The following is a 16,093-nucleotide window of genomic DNA, read 5'->3' on the forward strand; positions in this document are numbered from 1 at the left end:
TGAGAGAGAAAATCTCCCCCAGTGATTCTGTGACGCATAAAAATGTAGCGCTGCTATTGCTATTTGACTGTTTTTAAGAAAGGTAGAACGTTGAAAGACTCCTGAGCACACTGCCATGGTTCTAAAGCCTGGGGCCCGCAATGGCTCAGACGCGCTCCCGGCCAGGACTGCCCGTCGCAGCACCTCCCTGCCTGGGACAGACCCACAAGGCTCGGCCACGGCACCTCAGGGAGGCGTGGCCAGCCTGCTTCCAGCTGCAGAGAGCAGCTTCCACAATCAGACTCATCTTCCTTATTACAGTGAAGCCCTCAGCGATCACAGTGTCCTGGGGAAACGCCTCAGTTCTGCGAGGCCAGGAGGGCGCGTGTGCGGCAGGGGCTGTGGCAGCAAAGGGCAGCTGGGCATGGGGTGGTGGCCCCTCCGGCAGTCAGGGCGCCTCACCTCCCAGGGGCAGGGTTTGGTACTTGCTGTGGCAGCAGCTGCTGGAGGTGGGCCGTGCATCTGACCTCAGACTGTCCTCCACGGTACACACCCAGCTCCGGACAACCTTGACCAAATGCCACCCACCCTGGGAGCGGCAAAGGTGGTCAGCATCCCTCCATCACGGAAGGGGAGGCTCTAGGTGTGAGCACCAGCTTCTGGAAATCTAGGGAGAGCAGTGCCCCAGGTACTATGCCAGCCTCTACCGTCCCCTGGGTTTCTCATGGTACAAACACCAGACAGAGGAGCCAGGATGAACCCTGTGCTATTGGACTGGAATGGGGGGTGTGAACTCAGGGAGCCCAGTTTAGAGATAAATATGCAAATGTGCGCAGACATAGGTGTGTATGATTCCACGCACACCCACGCACACAAGCGCACGCGTGCGCGCACACACACAAACACATATTCCCTAGCTCTGTCTGGGGCCCACAGTAGCCCAAAAGCCGTGAGTACCCCATGTGCCCACCTCTGGGCTCTAACACCATCCCACCATCCTCCACTCAAGAGAGCTGGGTTCTCTACAGAAACGGCTGATTCCAGGACCAGCAGGAAAGTAAGGATGAGCAACAGCGGTATGCAGAGAGGATGTGCAGTCAGAACGGTGGGGCCCCCCAGGAGGACACACGCCAGCTTGGCGGGGCGACACACGCCAGCTTGGTGGGGCAACCACGCCAAGTCAGGGACCATGTGAGCATCAAAACTAATAATGACAGTGCGGGGACAGCGTGGGGACAGCGTGGGGGGTGATGTGAACAAAACAGCAAACCCTGCGTCCAGGAAGCCATGATTGAAGCAAGGGTGGCACACAGGACGTTCACGCAGCACCTAAGTACCCGCCAGCAAAGACGCCCTGATGACTGTGGAAGAGGAGTTGGGGAGATGCCCAGCAGGTGCCCCCCACCAAGTGACACCCTGAAATCTGGACTACCTGATAGGAAAGCTTCTGTGACACTCCTGCCAATGGTGAGGAAACGTCAGAAAAAGCCAAAGTGAGGGACATTCTTTCTACAAAAGAACTGGGTGGGAACTTTGCTTTCAAAGCAAAAGGCAAAGGAAGCGTGGGGAGCGCCTGTCTGAAGGGCAGCCCTGGGATGACCGGTGCACTTGAGTGGGGCCCTAGCCCCCTGGCCGGCACGTGTGCATCAGTGTTAGTGTCCTGGAGGAGAATGCCCTCGCATGTAGAAAACACACTAGGGCACAGGGGATGGGGCAGCAGGCGGCAGCTCAGTCGCGAAAGGTTCTGGGAGAAACGTCATTTGGAGTCGGAGGTTGCTTAGAATTTAAAAGCCTCATATGAAACCAAGACCCCCGCGGTGGGCGTGCCTCCCCGCCCCTGTCCCGCCCCCGTACCTCCCCTCTCCGGTGGGCGTGCGGTGGGCGTGCCTCCCCTCCCCTCCCCTGTCCCGCCCCTGTACCTTTCCGTGCATGAGCAGGCGGATGGTCAGCGTCACGTTCAGGCCACCTTCTGAGACCTTGGACTCCATCTTTCTTCCAAAATGTAGCTGGGGGTGGTGGCTCAAGGTGCCGAGGGTGCCGTGAGGAAGGACAGATGGGGCCCAGATGGTGTCACCTGGCAAGGGAAGGCACACGTCAGGTGACCGGGCCTGTACGACCGGGCCTGGGCGGGTGGGTGGGTCGGTGGGCTGCCGCCTTCAGCATCGCTGCTGGGGAAAGGCAGAGGCTTCCTGGGCACCCCAGTCAGCGCGAGGAAGGGCTGGTCCCGGCACTCAAGGTGTGGCACCTGTGGGGGCCTGGGGTACATGGCAGGGGGGTGGGCCTCGGGGAAAGCCCGCCAGCGAGTGACCTGGCATCAGTGCTGACTAACGCATGGTCCTGGGCCTCAGTGTCACCTCTGTGATGAGGGACCCCGGACCAGCTCCCTCAGCCGCTGGAGGGGAAAAGGGGTGACCAGCAAGCCTGGGGACCCCTGTGTGTCTGGGGAGTGTCTGCTCTGCTGTCACCTTGGGTCTGCCCATTTTCCGCCACGCTGGTGCCAGAATCCTCCCCTTCACCCTTAAAAAGCCAGGAGATTACAGATCTGTGTTCCCTTTATGTCTAGTCGAGATTCCCTAGTTATCCTCATTCTAAAGTGGATTCAGCCTCTGTTAACTAAACGGCCAAACAGCTGAGAGTCCCCCTTTAGAAAGTTTTCAGAAGATGCTTTACATCCCATAGCACGGGTCCGCTTATTGTATCATTTCTGCAGTGTATCGGTTCAGCACTTCGCCCTCCAGGCAACATTTAGGCTCCGTTTTAAGATTTACAGGCAAGGAATGGTCACAGTAGCGGACCTGAGGACGGCTGGAGAGCGAGGCGCGTGTGCCGGTGACTCAGCCTGACTGTGCGGAGGACAAAGACGAGAGGCCCCCGCCCAAGGTCCGCACAGGGTCCAGGCCCGAGTTCAAACGATCGGAGTGGCACCAAATAGACATGGCTCCCTGCCACGCAGACACCCTGCAGCAGCCCTGCAAAGCCCTTCCTGAGCTCAGGGTGCGTGCCAAGGCTCAGGTACCTGCACCGATGAACTGGACGGCGGGGGGGCCAGGCGGGGACGCCGCGCCTCCTTTTTAATTAGAAACATCTCCTCCAGGGTCTGGGGCCATCTGTTATGTAAATGTTTCCAGCCCACGGTGGAGAAAGTGGGTCAGCGAGCGCCAGGGGCGCTCCAGGCTGCAGGCTGTCAGCCACCATCAGTCACACGGGCCAGTGAGCGCCGGCCTGCTTCACGTGGCCACGAGTGGGCATCCCAGGCCTCCGTGGACCCTGGCCACAGAAGCATCCCCAGGGGCTGTTCAGGTCAGCCGGACTCAGTACCCCCGACCCTGAAGAACCCACCCTGAGATGGCAGGCGAGGGGCGCCGGGAAGGTGGGGGCATCCTCTGGCCATCCCGCCAGGACCCGGGACACCTCCCATCAGAGGCCACCCCAAGTGTGCTGGGCCTGCTTCCCACCTCTGTGGCTGCCAGGGAAGCTCTGCAGGAGGCAGCAGCTGCACTCCTGTGGGTACAGCCGTCCACACCCAGCCAGGCGGCCAGTTCATCAGAAAAAGCCCTCCTGAGACTCACTCCTCCCCACACTTGGTGTCCAGAAACTGGCGGATCCCTCTCGCCAGCGAGGACCCCTCCTTCTGTCCTCCTCACGCTGGGGATTTAATGTACTTTACTCCACTTGATGAGAGGAAGAGGAGAAGCAGACACGGTCCCCCGACCCACCCCATTTGTTACCAAGTCCTGACACGGGGGCAGGGTCCGCGATTTATTCCTCTTTTCTAGTGTCTTGAGGAAGAAGCTGGTGGCATGGTTGTAAAATCTTACTTTTGGCCTAATACAGTGTTAAGTTCTATAAATTTCTCTCTACATGTGGCTTTCATTGCATCCCACAAAGTTTTATATTTGTGCTTTCTGTCCACTCATTTCAAAAGACTTAATTTCTCTTTTGATTTCTTTTTTGATTCATGGGATATTTTGACGTGTGTTATCGAGTTTTCAAATATTTGGAGATTTTCTAGATAGCTTTCTTCTGTTGATTTCAAATTTAATTCCATTAAAGTTAGACAGCATATCTTGTAATACTTGAGATATTTTAAATTGATTGAGAATTGCTTATGGACCAGACGTGGTCTATCTTGTGTGACTGGGTGGGATGCTCTACAGATGTCAGGAGAGCTAGACGGCTGGGCCTGCTTTTCTGTCCGCTTATCCCAATATTGAGTAGGGATGCTGACGTCTCTGACTGTGATTGTGGATTTGTCTGTTTCTCCTGCAGTTCTATCTTTTTTTGCTTCATGTATTTTAAGCTCCATCGTTAGCATCGTAACATCTAGCATTGTTATGTTCTGTGGATGAACTGACCGCTTTACCATTATGAAAGATCCTTCTTTATCTCTGGTAATATTCTTGGCTCTGAAATCTACTTTGACATTAATACAGACACCCGACCTTACTACTGATTAGTGTTAGCATGGTGTCTCTTCTTCCACCTCTTATTTTTAATTTATTTGTGTCTTTATATTCAAAGTGAGTTTCTTGTAGGCAACATATAGTTGCCTCCAAGAAACTTTTTAATCTTTCTCGACAATCTGCCTTTTAATTGGGGGTGTTAGGACTATTCACAGTGATTGTTGATATGGTTGAGTTTAGGTCTATCATTCCACTATTTGTTTTCTGCTTTCACCATCTGTTCTTCGTTGCCCCGTGTCTATGTTTCTTCTGCCACGTTTTGGATTAACTGCATACACTTAGTGATTCCACCTTGTCTCCTTCGTTCACTTACTAGTCTCCACTCTGGGTGTTGTCACCCAGGCAGTGGCTTCAGGGCTTAGGCACAGACCTCTAACCTGACTCAGCCCGTGAGCTGTGGCGTCGCCGCCTGACGGGTGCAGGACAACCCGACAGCAGCGTGTTCTCCTTTCTCCTCTCGGCCTTTGCCCTGTTACTGCCACACATTTTAGTTCCGCCTATGTTATAGATCCTACAGTACTTTATTTTTGAAATTTAAACAGTCAATTAGGGATTGATCCCAATAAAGGGATCAATTAGGGATTGATCCCAATAAAGGGATTTGGATGATAACAAAAGTGTCTTTCATGCTCAACCATGTAGCTCTGCTATCATTTTTCTTCTACTGTGAGAATTTCCCTCAATATTTGTGTGGGGCAGGTCTGCTGGTGATGAGTTCTCTCAGCTTTGGGTGTGTCTGGACAGTCACCTTCTTTTGAAGCCTGTCTCACCTGGTGCAGGATTCCAGGTGGGCCGTGCTGCCCTTCCCTCCTCACTGCACTGTGTCCGGAGGGGTCTACGGCAGTCTCCCCTTTGTCCTCTGAACGTAACCTCCTTTTCTCTAGCATATTTAAAGGTGTTTCTCTTAATCACTGGCTCTGAGCAATTATGTTATTATGCTGTGCCTTGTGTTTTTGTTCTTGGGGCTTCACTGAACTTCTTGGATCTGCAGTCTTAGAATTTTCATCAAATTCGGAAAATTGCAGCCATTGTTTGCTCGAGCATATATTCTGCTCCCCGCGCAGGGAGGGCCTCCATCTGCAGGCATGTCAGGCTCTGCCCTCCGCCCCCGAGTCTCACTCTGTGACGTGCCATTTCTCCTCTGACTCACTGGATGGGCCGCTCTGCTGTTGACCATCCAGTGCACTTGGCATCTCGGATCCTGCAGTGTCACCCTCAGAAGCCTGGCACGGGTCCTTTTCTGTGTCATCACGTCTCCTCTGAACACACTCGACCTTCCTCTTGCTTCCTGAACACAGGCTGTACAGTCATAACGATGACATCAGTGTCCGTGTCCCCTGGTTGTATAACTGTCATCGTTTCTGGGTCGAGGGCCAGGCAGTGGAATGCAGCCCTGACACCGCGTGACAGTGACGAGAGCGCTTCCCGTGTGGGTCACAGAGTGAGTGCCGGCGGCACCTGGTCACTTCCGGGGGCAGCACAGCCAACACCCACCAGCCAAGGGTGGAGGAGATCTAGGCGCTGCCTCAGACCAACCTGAAGGCCCGGCCCGTCTCTGAGCCGCACGGCTCTTCCCGATTTCACGGGCGGGATCCTGCACGTGGCCAGGGTGCCCTCCTCGGTTCAGTCCCATCTATAAGGAAATCATCCAAATCTGACCACCCGCTGCCAGTGCACGGGAGACACAAATCCACTTCGACTGCTTTGCTCGGCTCCTCGGCTGGAGGACACGAGTCACCTCGTCCTGCTGACGCAAAGCCTGAGGCTAGAGTTAAGGGAAGGGTGGCCGCAGGGACAAGGCCCGGGATGGGAACCCGCAGCCCTCCCCCCGCAGCCCAGGCCTCACATTTGCTCTGATCTCTCCTGTGCAGAAAGCCTGCAGGCACCCTGCCACAGATCCCAGTGTCCTCAGCCGATGTCACCCAGCACCGGGAAGGGACACTCAGTCCACATCTGTGGCGTCCCGAGGAAGGACTCCGGCTGCCCTGGTGTGGGTCCTGCACTGGGGTCACCAGGGGAACCAGGGCCAGGAGCTGGCCTCAACGCCCAGGCAGGGCAGAAGCAGCCACGTGCTACATCCACGTGTAAGAGAGCCCCCTGGTTTTCAAGGGCATCTGCCCCAGGATGCCAGGCTGGGGAGATCTGGGGGGATGGAGGCAGGTTTTGTGACACTGCAATCCCCTGTGTCTACATAAAACCTCGTGTCCTTCCCTCAAGGACGTTGGGGCCACAGATGGGTGTACACTCAGAGCCGAGGGGCACGTCCAGCAACACGTGTCTGCGGCCATTTCCAAGTCCTGCCGCTTGCACTTTGGTGGGGAGACTAAGGTCCAGGCGAGCGGCGGGGAGAGCGGGTCTCCCGGGGGCGCTGCGATTCCCTTGGGAGGGAAAACGGGCCGACGTGACACTAGGGGAGCAGACGGAGCCTCACATTCGCTGCGCGGCTGGTCCAGGCTGCGGAGCCCGCCTGCAGAAAAGGTCAGCCTGAGTGTGGAGGAGCCCCGCTGAGCCCGGCCGACAGTCCCCCACTCAGATCTGGGCAGGATGGGGTGGACGGCAGAATCCTGACGATTTCTAAACATACGCAGGCTTGTGTGAGTGGACTCTTCTCCGGTCAAAGGAAACACACACAGAGGGCGTGGCGTCTGTGCTGCCGTCGCTGGCAGTCGCGGGCCGTGCCTGCATCTGACGAGTATGCCCCTCTCCCGCTCCGCTGGCCCCGCAGCGCCTCTGAGCTTTCCGGCCTGCACTCTGCTGCCCCACCAGCCACCACCTCTCGGTGTCCACTCGGGAAGCAAACATCAGGGCTATTCGACATGCTAACTGTATAATCAGCACATGTACAGATTCTGTGCACGTGTGTAAAATACACTCATTTACTTTTCACTTAAACCTCCTGGTGGATTTAGGAAGTCAGCATCAATGGGGGGCTCTGGGTAAACTGCTGAAGCTGCGTTTAGGAAGCTGGCAGGAGGTGAGGTTACCTGTTGGTTAGCCACTGGTCATAATCCCACTCCAACTCTTCCCCCACTCGATCTGTTAGGAATTCTGGGAGGCTGCCAGTAATAGGAACGAACCAACCACATAACCCCGGGCCTGCTTTTCTCCTTTTGTGAAAGAAATCGGGAGGAGGCAGTGAGTTGGGGGCAGGGCAGACGTGGGAGGTAACGGTGAGGAAGTGGAGGCAATGCCTCCTTTCAAGAGCACAACGCCTACGTTATATGTATATAATGTAATATCTGGGCAACACTGAAAAGTTGCACAAAGCGGATACTGAAAAACACTGTCGATAAGTCAAAATGGAATTATTAAAAAAATGTTGAGTAACCCACAGGAAGGCAGGAAATAAGGAAACAGAGAAACAAAACATAGGGAGAAAAAACAGAAAACAAAAAACGAAATGGCAAACTGAAGCCCTAACGTCTCAATAATTACATGAAATGTAAATAGTCTAAATTTACCAATTAAAAAAACAGAATGGCAGAGTGGATTAAGAAAAATGACTCAACCATATGCTGTCGATAAGAAACTCATTCACTTCAAATAGAAAGATGTAAGCAGACTGAAAATAAACTGATCGGAAAAGATGTGTCACACAACCACTAACCAAAAGAAAGCAGGAGTGGCTATAGTAATACCAGATAATGTTGACTTCAGAGCAATGAAAATCATCAAAGATGGAGAGAGGCATTATATAAAGACGAGTCAACCCATGAAGAAGCAATAGCAAGCAATCCTAAAAGTGTATGAATCCAACACTAGGACAGTGACATATGTGAAGACTGACAGAACTGAAAGGAAAAATACAGAAATCCACAATTACAGCTGGAGATTTCCACACCGTCTCAGCAACTGAAAGAACAGCTAGGCAGAGAACCAGCAGGGATACAGAACTCACACCACCATCGACCAACTAACTGGACCTAGTCAACATTTACAGCACGTCTGGCACCAGCAGAACACACACAATATATACCAAGGCAGAACATATCCTTGGCCATAAGACAAACCTCAACAAATTTAAAAGACTCAAAATCATATGGTGTGGGACTTCCCTGGTGGCGCAGTGGTTGGGAGTCCACCTGCCGATGCAGGGGACACAGGTTCGTGCCCTGGTCCGGGAAGATCCCACATGCCGCAGAGCGGCTGGGCCCGTGAGCCATGGCCGCTGAGCCTGCGCGTCCGGAGCCTGTGCTCCGCAACGGGAGAGGCCACAGCAGTGAGAGGCCCGCGTAGTGCAAAAAAAAAAAAAAAAAATCATATGGTGTGTTCTCAGATCACAAAAGAATCAAACTAGAAATCAATAATAGAAATAACAGAAAAATCTCCAAGCACATGGAAGCTAAAACAACACCCATTTAAATAATCCTCGGGTCAAAGAGGCAATCTCAAGGGTTATAAAAATATGTTGACCTGAATGTATAATGTATACCTGAATAAAAATACATACCCCCCAAAAAATACAACGTATCAAAAATTGTAAATCACAACTAAAGCACTGCCTAGAGGGAAATTTATAACACAAAATACATATATCAGAAAAGAGAAAAAGTCTCAGACTAATAATCTAAGCTCTCATTTGAGGAATCTGGAAAAAGAACAAAATAAATTCAAGCAAACAGAAGGAAGGAAATAAGACAGAAACAATTAAAGCTGGAAACAGAAAAACCAGAGAAAATCAGTAAAATAAAGAGCTGATTCTTTGAAAAGGTCAATAAAATTGACAGACTTCTAGGACGACTGACAAAGAAAGAAGACAAAACATCATTATAAGGAATGAATCAGGAGCTATTGCTAAGAACCTTGCATACATCAAAGGGATAACAAAGGAACACTAAGAACAGCTCTACACACATAAATTGACTTAGACAAACTGACCTACTCTTTGAAAAAGACAAACTACCACAACTCATCCAATATGAAACTGATAATTTGAATAGCCCTACATAACTGTTAAGGAAATTGGGTTCATAATCTTAAAACTCCCCTGCAAAAATTCTCCAGATCCAGATGGTTTCACTAGAGGATTCTACCAACAGTTTTAAGAAGAATTAATACCAGTTCTACATAATCTCTTTCAGAAAACAGAAGAGAAGAGAAATAGTTTCCAATTCATTTGATGAAGCTAGTATTAGCCTGATACAAAAATCAGTACAAAAGATGGTACAAAAGACGGTACAAAAGGAGGAAACGGCCCTCAAGAATATTGGTGCAAAAATCCTTTAAAAACATTAGCAAATAGAATTCATCAGTATACAATAAGAATTATACACTATGCCCATTCTTCCAGCGATGCAAGGCTGGTGCAGTATTTAAAAGTCAACTCGTGTAATCAATCATATTGACAGACCTAAAGAAGATATCACTGGATTATATTGTGCAGAAAGGCACTTGACAAAATTCAACACCCACTCGTGATAAAAACTCTCAGGAAAAAACACAGGAATAGAAGGGAACTTCCTCAACTTGATAAAGAGCATGTACAAAAAGACCTTCGTCCAACATCACACTTAGGGTTAAATCCTTTCCCCTTAGAGCAAGTCACAACATCTCTCCTTTCACGGCCATTACTCACACAGTCGGGGGAGTTCAGTCAGTTCAAAAAGGCAGGAAAGGTAATGAGAGGAAAAGATAAAATTGTCCCTATTTGCAGATGACATGAACTACTTAGGTGTAAATCTAACAAAATGTGTAGGACTTATATGCTGAGAACTACAAAATGTTGAAAGAAATTTAAGATCTAAATAAATGGAGAGACAGAACACAGATCGCAAGACTCATCATAGTAAAGATGTCAGTTCTCTCCAAGTTGACATACAGCTTTAACATAATTCCTATTAAAATTCCAGCAAGAATTTCAGAGATACAGACAAGATCATTGTAAAATCTATACGGAAAGGCAAAGGAACTAGAATAGCTAAAACAATTCTGACAAAGGAAAATTAAGTACAAGGAACTGGTCTCCCCGATTTCAAGACTTATTATACAGCTGCTGTAATCAAGCCTGTGGTGTTGGTGGAGAAAACCAATGGAGCAGATACAGAACCCAGAAACAGACCCACACAAATATGCCCAACTGATTCTTGACAAAGACCTAAAAGCAGTTCAACGGAGGAAAGACAGCTTTTTTCAACACATGGTGCTGGAGCAACTGGACATCCGCAGGCAAAAATGGACTTTTTGAACTAAACTTTATACCTTATATAAAAATTAATTCAAAAAGGATCACAGTTAAATGTAAAACGTAAAGCAACGAAACTTTCAGAAAAGAAAAGGAAAAATCCTAAGGGTCCATGGTAAGGCAGAATTCTTAGACTTGACACTAAAAGCGTGACATACAAAAGGGAAAACTGATAAATTAGATGTGTCAAAACTAAAGGCCTCTGCTTTGCCAAAAGAAAAATTAAGAGGATGAAAAGACAAGCCAAGACTGGGAGAGAATATTTGCAAACTACACACCCAACACAGAACTAGTTTAAAGCATATATAACGATCAAACTCAACAGTAAACACGAAACAATCCAATTAGAAAACGGGCACAAGACATGGACATTTCACCAAAGAGGATAGACAGGTGGCGAACAAGCACATGAGAAGATAGATGTTCAGTATCATTAGCCATCAGGGAAATGCAAATTAACACCACGGGAGGGGCCAACGCTCACGTGTCACAACGGCCACAATAAACAGCAGTGGCCACACCAAACCCGGAGAGCAGGCGGAGCGGCGGGCAGGCCACTCGGAGGCTGCGGGGATGTGGCCTCTGCTCACTTGGAAGACGGTTTGGCAGTGTCTTAGAAAACTAAACACACAACTACCATTCGACCTGGTGGTGGCACCCCTGGGCATTTACTATAGAGCAATAACAATTTATGCCCTCACAAAAGGCTGTGATTTTATCTGTAACTGCCAAAAACAGGAAGCAGCACCTTCATCCAGTAGCTGGTTAGCCAGTCACGGTGCATCCCTGCCAGGGGCAGCGCGACAGGGACCGCACACGCGGAACCTACTCCGCCACAAGCGGAAAAGCTGCTGACGCTCTCAGCAACGGGAGGGACCTCGGAGAGTTCGGCTGAGTGAAAAAAGCCGGTCCCCAAAGGTCACACGCTCTATGACTCCACTTACACAACGTTCTTGAAATGACAAAATTACAGAAATGAACAGATCACTGCCTGCCTCGGTCTCCACACTGCTGTCCTCCACCCAGCCTCGGTGGCCTCCCTTCCTGCGACAGACTGAGCTCCAGCCTGCCCGGGGTCTGGGCCCTTCTGCCGAGGGCACTCCCTGCCAGGCCTCCACCTGCACCCCCAACCGCCAGCGCCCCCTCTCTCCTGTGCCCCGTACCACCACAGCCCCGGTCTGCGGGCAGAGGACACGTTCATCTCCTTCATTCAACACGGAACCAGCAGTTCCCAGCGCCATTCCCGGGCCACCGTAAGCAGAAGCCCATTCAGTACCTACTTAAAGACGGGGTGAGCACGTGCAGTGGACACCAAGCCCAGCTCCATTTCTAGGGCCTCACAGGGTATTCTGGAATCAGAATTTAGCGATTTCTAAACTCAAGTACTCATGGAACGTCCAAGATGATATTTCCATTTCTCCCCATCCACTCTCGTTCATTCACCTGGTCACCAGTGAGGGTCTGCTGTGTGTTGGAATGGGAGGGGCTCCCTGGGGACACACACAGTCGAGGGCAGGACGAGGCCCAGCTTCCAGGCAGAGCCGGGACACAGGGGCCTCTTGTCTCACGGCCAGCTGGGGACCCGACCAGGCTGCATGACCTTACCCTCCTCCCTCCCAGGCTCAGGCTGGTTCGCAAACCCACCAGTTCCCAGGAGAGGGCAGAGGAAACACTCACGAAGGAACATGTCTTGTGAGGCCAACAAAAGGATGCAGAAAAGTACCAGGAAGCAGAGCGAACCGCGGCCAACCAAGCTGCCCCTCTCTTCCACATTCTCTCTTCATCTGAGTTGGTCCAATTGGAAAAGCGAGTTTGTTTTCAATTTCATTGGTTTCTGGTCTTGCTTCATTATTTCCTCCCTTCTGCTTGCCTTTTCTTTTCTTTTAGTTCCTTAAGGTAAAACTTGGATAGTTGTTTGCAGACGTTTGCTCATGTTAGCATTTCATGCCATAGGTTTCTCTAGAGGCACTGACTTCCTTGATTCCTACCAATTTAGAGATGTGCGTTTATTATATATATATTATATTATTTCCCAATATTCCAAAATATTTCCTAAATTCCTTTGATAGAGCACATTGACCATATTATTTAGAGGTGCGTGTTTTGATTTTCAAGTACTTTGAAAATTTTAAGATACCTTTGGTTACTGATTTCTAGTTCAGTTTCACTCTGGTCAGAATATATACTTTTTGTGATTTCAACTGTTTTAAGTTCGGTAGGCTTTTGGTTTTTTTACACAGAGCACGGTCCACCTTGGGAACACCCTGTGTGCCACGAACATGTCCCTTCTGCGGCCAGGTGTGGCGTCCTGCAAGGCCACTTGTCCCGTCAGTCACTGAAAGCACAGTTGGATCTCCAACTACAATCGTGAATTTATCCTCCTCTCTGTTCTATCAGGTTCTGTTTCGTGTGTTTTGAGGCTCTGTTAGGTGACGTGTGTACCTCTGGGGCGGATGTGTCTTCCTGGAGAATCGACCGTTTTACATTCACACGATGTCCTTCCTCCCCCAGTCACCGTCTCGTCCGGAAGCCTCCTTCCTCTGACATTAGTGTAGTCACTGCAGCCTGGTTTCGGTCAGGGTTAATGTGACATATCTTTTTCTGTCAACCTGCCAAGAGCATTAGATTTCATGTTGGTGTCTTGCTGGCTGCACAGACTGATCTTGCTTTTTTTCCCACTCTGACCGGCTCTTACTTTTAACATCTGTTTACACAATTTACTTCTTATATTTCAGATTTAATAACTGTCAACTCTAAAGTCTGTGTATGTGTATTATACGTGTGTGTTGTATAATTATGAAATCATTTTAGATTCATGAGTAGCTGCAAAAATAATACAGAGTTTCCGTGTACCCTTCAGCCAGCTTCCATTTGACATAACTGCAGTGCATTAGCAAAACCAGTAAGGGACGCTGGTCAAACACTATTACCTAAGTGGCCCCAGTCTGTACACGCCCTTCTTTTGGTGTATGGGTCTAGAAATTTTATCACGTGTGTAGATTTCCCTAACCACCCACACAAGTGGGACCACCATGCAGAGCTCTGTAGGTGGTCCCTTCATAGCCTCTCACTCTCCTAGGCAAGCCCTGATCTGTTCTATGTCGCTACAATTGTATCATTTCAAGAACTTCATATAAATCCCATCAGACAAATGCACTCAGCATAATACTGCTCTTGAGGTCTAGAGCCCAAGTCGCTGCACCTGACAGAAGTCTGTTCATCTTGGTGGCTGGGGGCATGGCGGCACCACGACTTGTGCATGCAGTTACCCCATGAAGGACTTCTGGGTTGGTTTCGGCTCTGGTGGATTACAAATAAAGCAGCTGGCAACAACAGGGTGCACGTTTTTGTGTGAACACAAGGTTGCATTTTTCTGTGATAAATACCCAGGACTGTGATTTTTTTTTTAACTTTTTATCTTATATTGGAGTATAGCTGATTAACAATGTTGTGATAGTTTCAGGTGCACAGCAAAGCATGACTGACTATTGAATCATATGTTAAGTATACCTTTAACTTCTTAAGAAACTGGCAAATTATTTGCGGGAGCAGCTGTGCCGTTTTCCACCCCTCCAACCGCCACCCCCCCCACCACGCCCCTGCCCAGGGCAAGACAGACCCAGCACTCTGTTCCCGTCAGCACTTGGGGGTGTCAGTGTTTTACTTCAGCCATTTTTATAGACGGTGGTGACGTCTCCTTGCGACTGAACCTGCTTTCTCCTGACAGCGAATGGTGCTGAACACCCAGCCGGCTGCGTATTTCCCATCTCCTCACCCTGTTTGGAGAAGCGTGTGCTCAGGTCTTTCGTCCATCTTCTAACTGGACTGTCTTGTTTCCTTTGCATGGAGGTTAAAGGGCTTGGCCTTTATGCTGTGGACACAGCCTTTTGCTGGATATGTGATTTACAACGATCGTCTCTGAGGCTCTGGTTTGTCTTTTCATATCTTAACAGGGTCTTTCATGAAGCAAATGCTTCTAATTGTGAGGAAATACAACTTCTCAATCTTATCTTCTATGACTTTTGTTTAAATTTTTTATCTTTTATGAGCGAGCCTTCTTTTCCTATATTTTCTCTTAAATAGGTTATAATTTTAGATTTTACGTTTGGATATTTGATCCATTTTGAGTTAATTTTATGTAAGGTGTGAAGTTCAAGGGTTTCTGTTTGTTTGTTTTGTTTTGTTTTATGCATTAGCCAATTGTTTCAACACCACGTTTTGAAAAGACTGTCCTTTCTGTATTAAATTGCTTTATTACCTTTGTCAAAAATCAGTTGTCCATATGTGTGTGGGTGTATTCTTGACTCTATCCTGTTTGATTACGTAAGTGCCTATCCATCCACCAATACCACAATGTCTGGATTACTGCAGCATTATGGTGACATAAAATGACTCCAACTTCAATCTTTTAAAACATTCTCTTGGTTTAACTAGTTCCTCTGTGTTTTCATATAAATTTAAAAATCATCTTGTTTGCATCTACAAACAGTCCTGCCGGGACTCTGACAGGAGCTGCCTTAAACCTGCAGACGCACTTGGAAGCATTGGCACCGTCTGTTGTGTCCCGGCTGTGAACACGGAGCTCTCTTATTTAGATCTGTGATTTCTCTCATCAGTATTTTCTGGTTTGCAGCACACAAATGCTGTGCATATTTTGTTACACGTATAGCAAGTATATAACTCTTTGGAGTTCCTGTAAATGGTGTGTTTTGAATTCTGGTTTCTGATTGTTCATTGATGGTATATAGAACAATATTGACTTTTGTATGTAGACCTTGCTTTCTAAACAACTTGTTAATTATTACTAGTTCCAGGAGTTTTTTTGGTAGCCTTAATGGGATTTTCGAGGTAGACAATCGTGTTTTTTACAAATAGAAACGGTTCATTTCTTCCTTTCCAATCTGTATGCCTGTTCCTTTATTTACTTGTCATACTGAACTAACTAGAGCTGTGTCCTCTGTTCAGCAGGAGTGGTGAGGGCAGACACCCTTGTCTTGTTGATGATTTTAGGGGCAAAGCAGTAGTTTTTCACCAGTAACTATGATGTGAGTTGGTAGGTGTCGCTTACGCCATTGCTCCAGAACCAAAACCTCATTTGATCTTTTATATTGATTCAATTGGCAAAATCTATTTATAACCAGTACTACTTAGTGAAATTCTGATAAAGCAAATTTTCCAATCATTCTTTTTTAAAGGAATATTCAAATCAAAGGAGTTCTAGTACAATAACTACTGTCCTAAGAAGACGTGTAGCTATAACATGCAGCCAACCGCACACAGTACACAGGCTTGCACTTATGCAAATGCACTCTGTCCTAACACAGGAGGGCCAGTCCCAGCCCTGTTTTACATATGAGTCCCACAAAACTGAGTGACCACAAGTTGGCTCCAGAGCTCATGCGCCTGACCGCAGACTGTGAACTAGTCAAACGTATGCCATTGACAGCATTTGTTTCAGATGTGAAGAAGG

At 48.7% G+C, this 16,093-nt stretch overlaps 1 protein-coding gene across 9 annotated transcripts in view; it reads right to left on the reverse strand.

Annotated features, from left to right (window-relative positions):
• The window catches only part of PCBP3 (poly(rC) binding protein 3), a 212,975-nt gene that overhangs the window by 25,582 nt on the left and 171,300 nt on the right, over positions 1–16,093 (reverse strand). For all 9 annotated transcript variants that reach the window (XM_027129890.1, XM_027129593.1, XM_027129430.1 and 6 more), the window contains one exon: positions 1,899–2,053. In XM_027129890.1, the coding sequence (XP_026985691.1) occupies positions 1,899–2,053 (155 nt within the window). The remainder of the gene's footprint in view (positions 1–1,898; positions 2,054–16,093) is intronic.

Source organism: Aethalodelphis obliquidens, unplaced genomic scaffold (assembly GCF_003676395.1).
Source record: "Aethalodelphis obliquidens isolate GAN/ISIS:26980383/991018 unplaced genomic scaffold, ASM367639v1 scaffold1, whole genome shotgun sequence".
Lineage (NCBI taxonomy): Eukaryota > Metazoa > Chordata > Mammalia > Artiodactyla > Delphinidae > Aethalodelphis > Aethalodelphis obliquidens.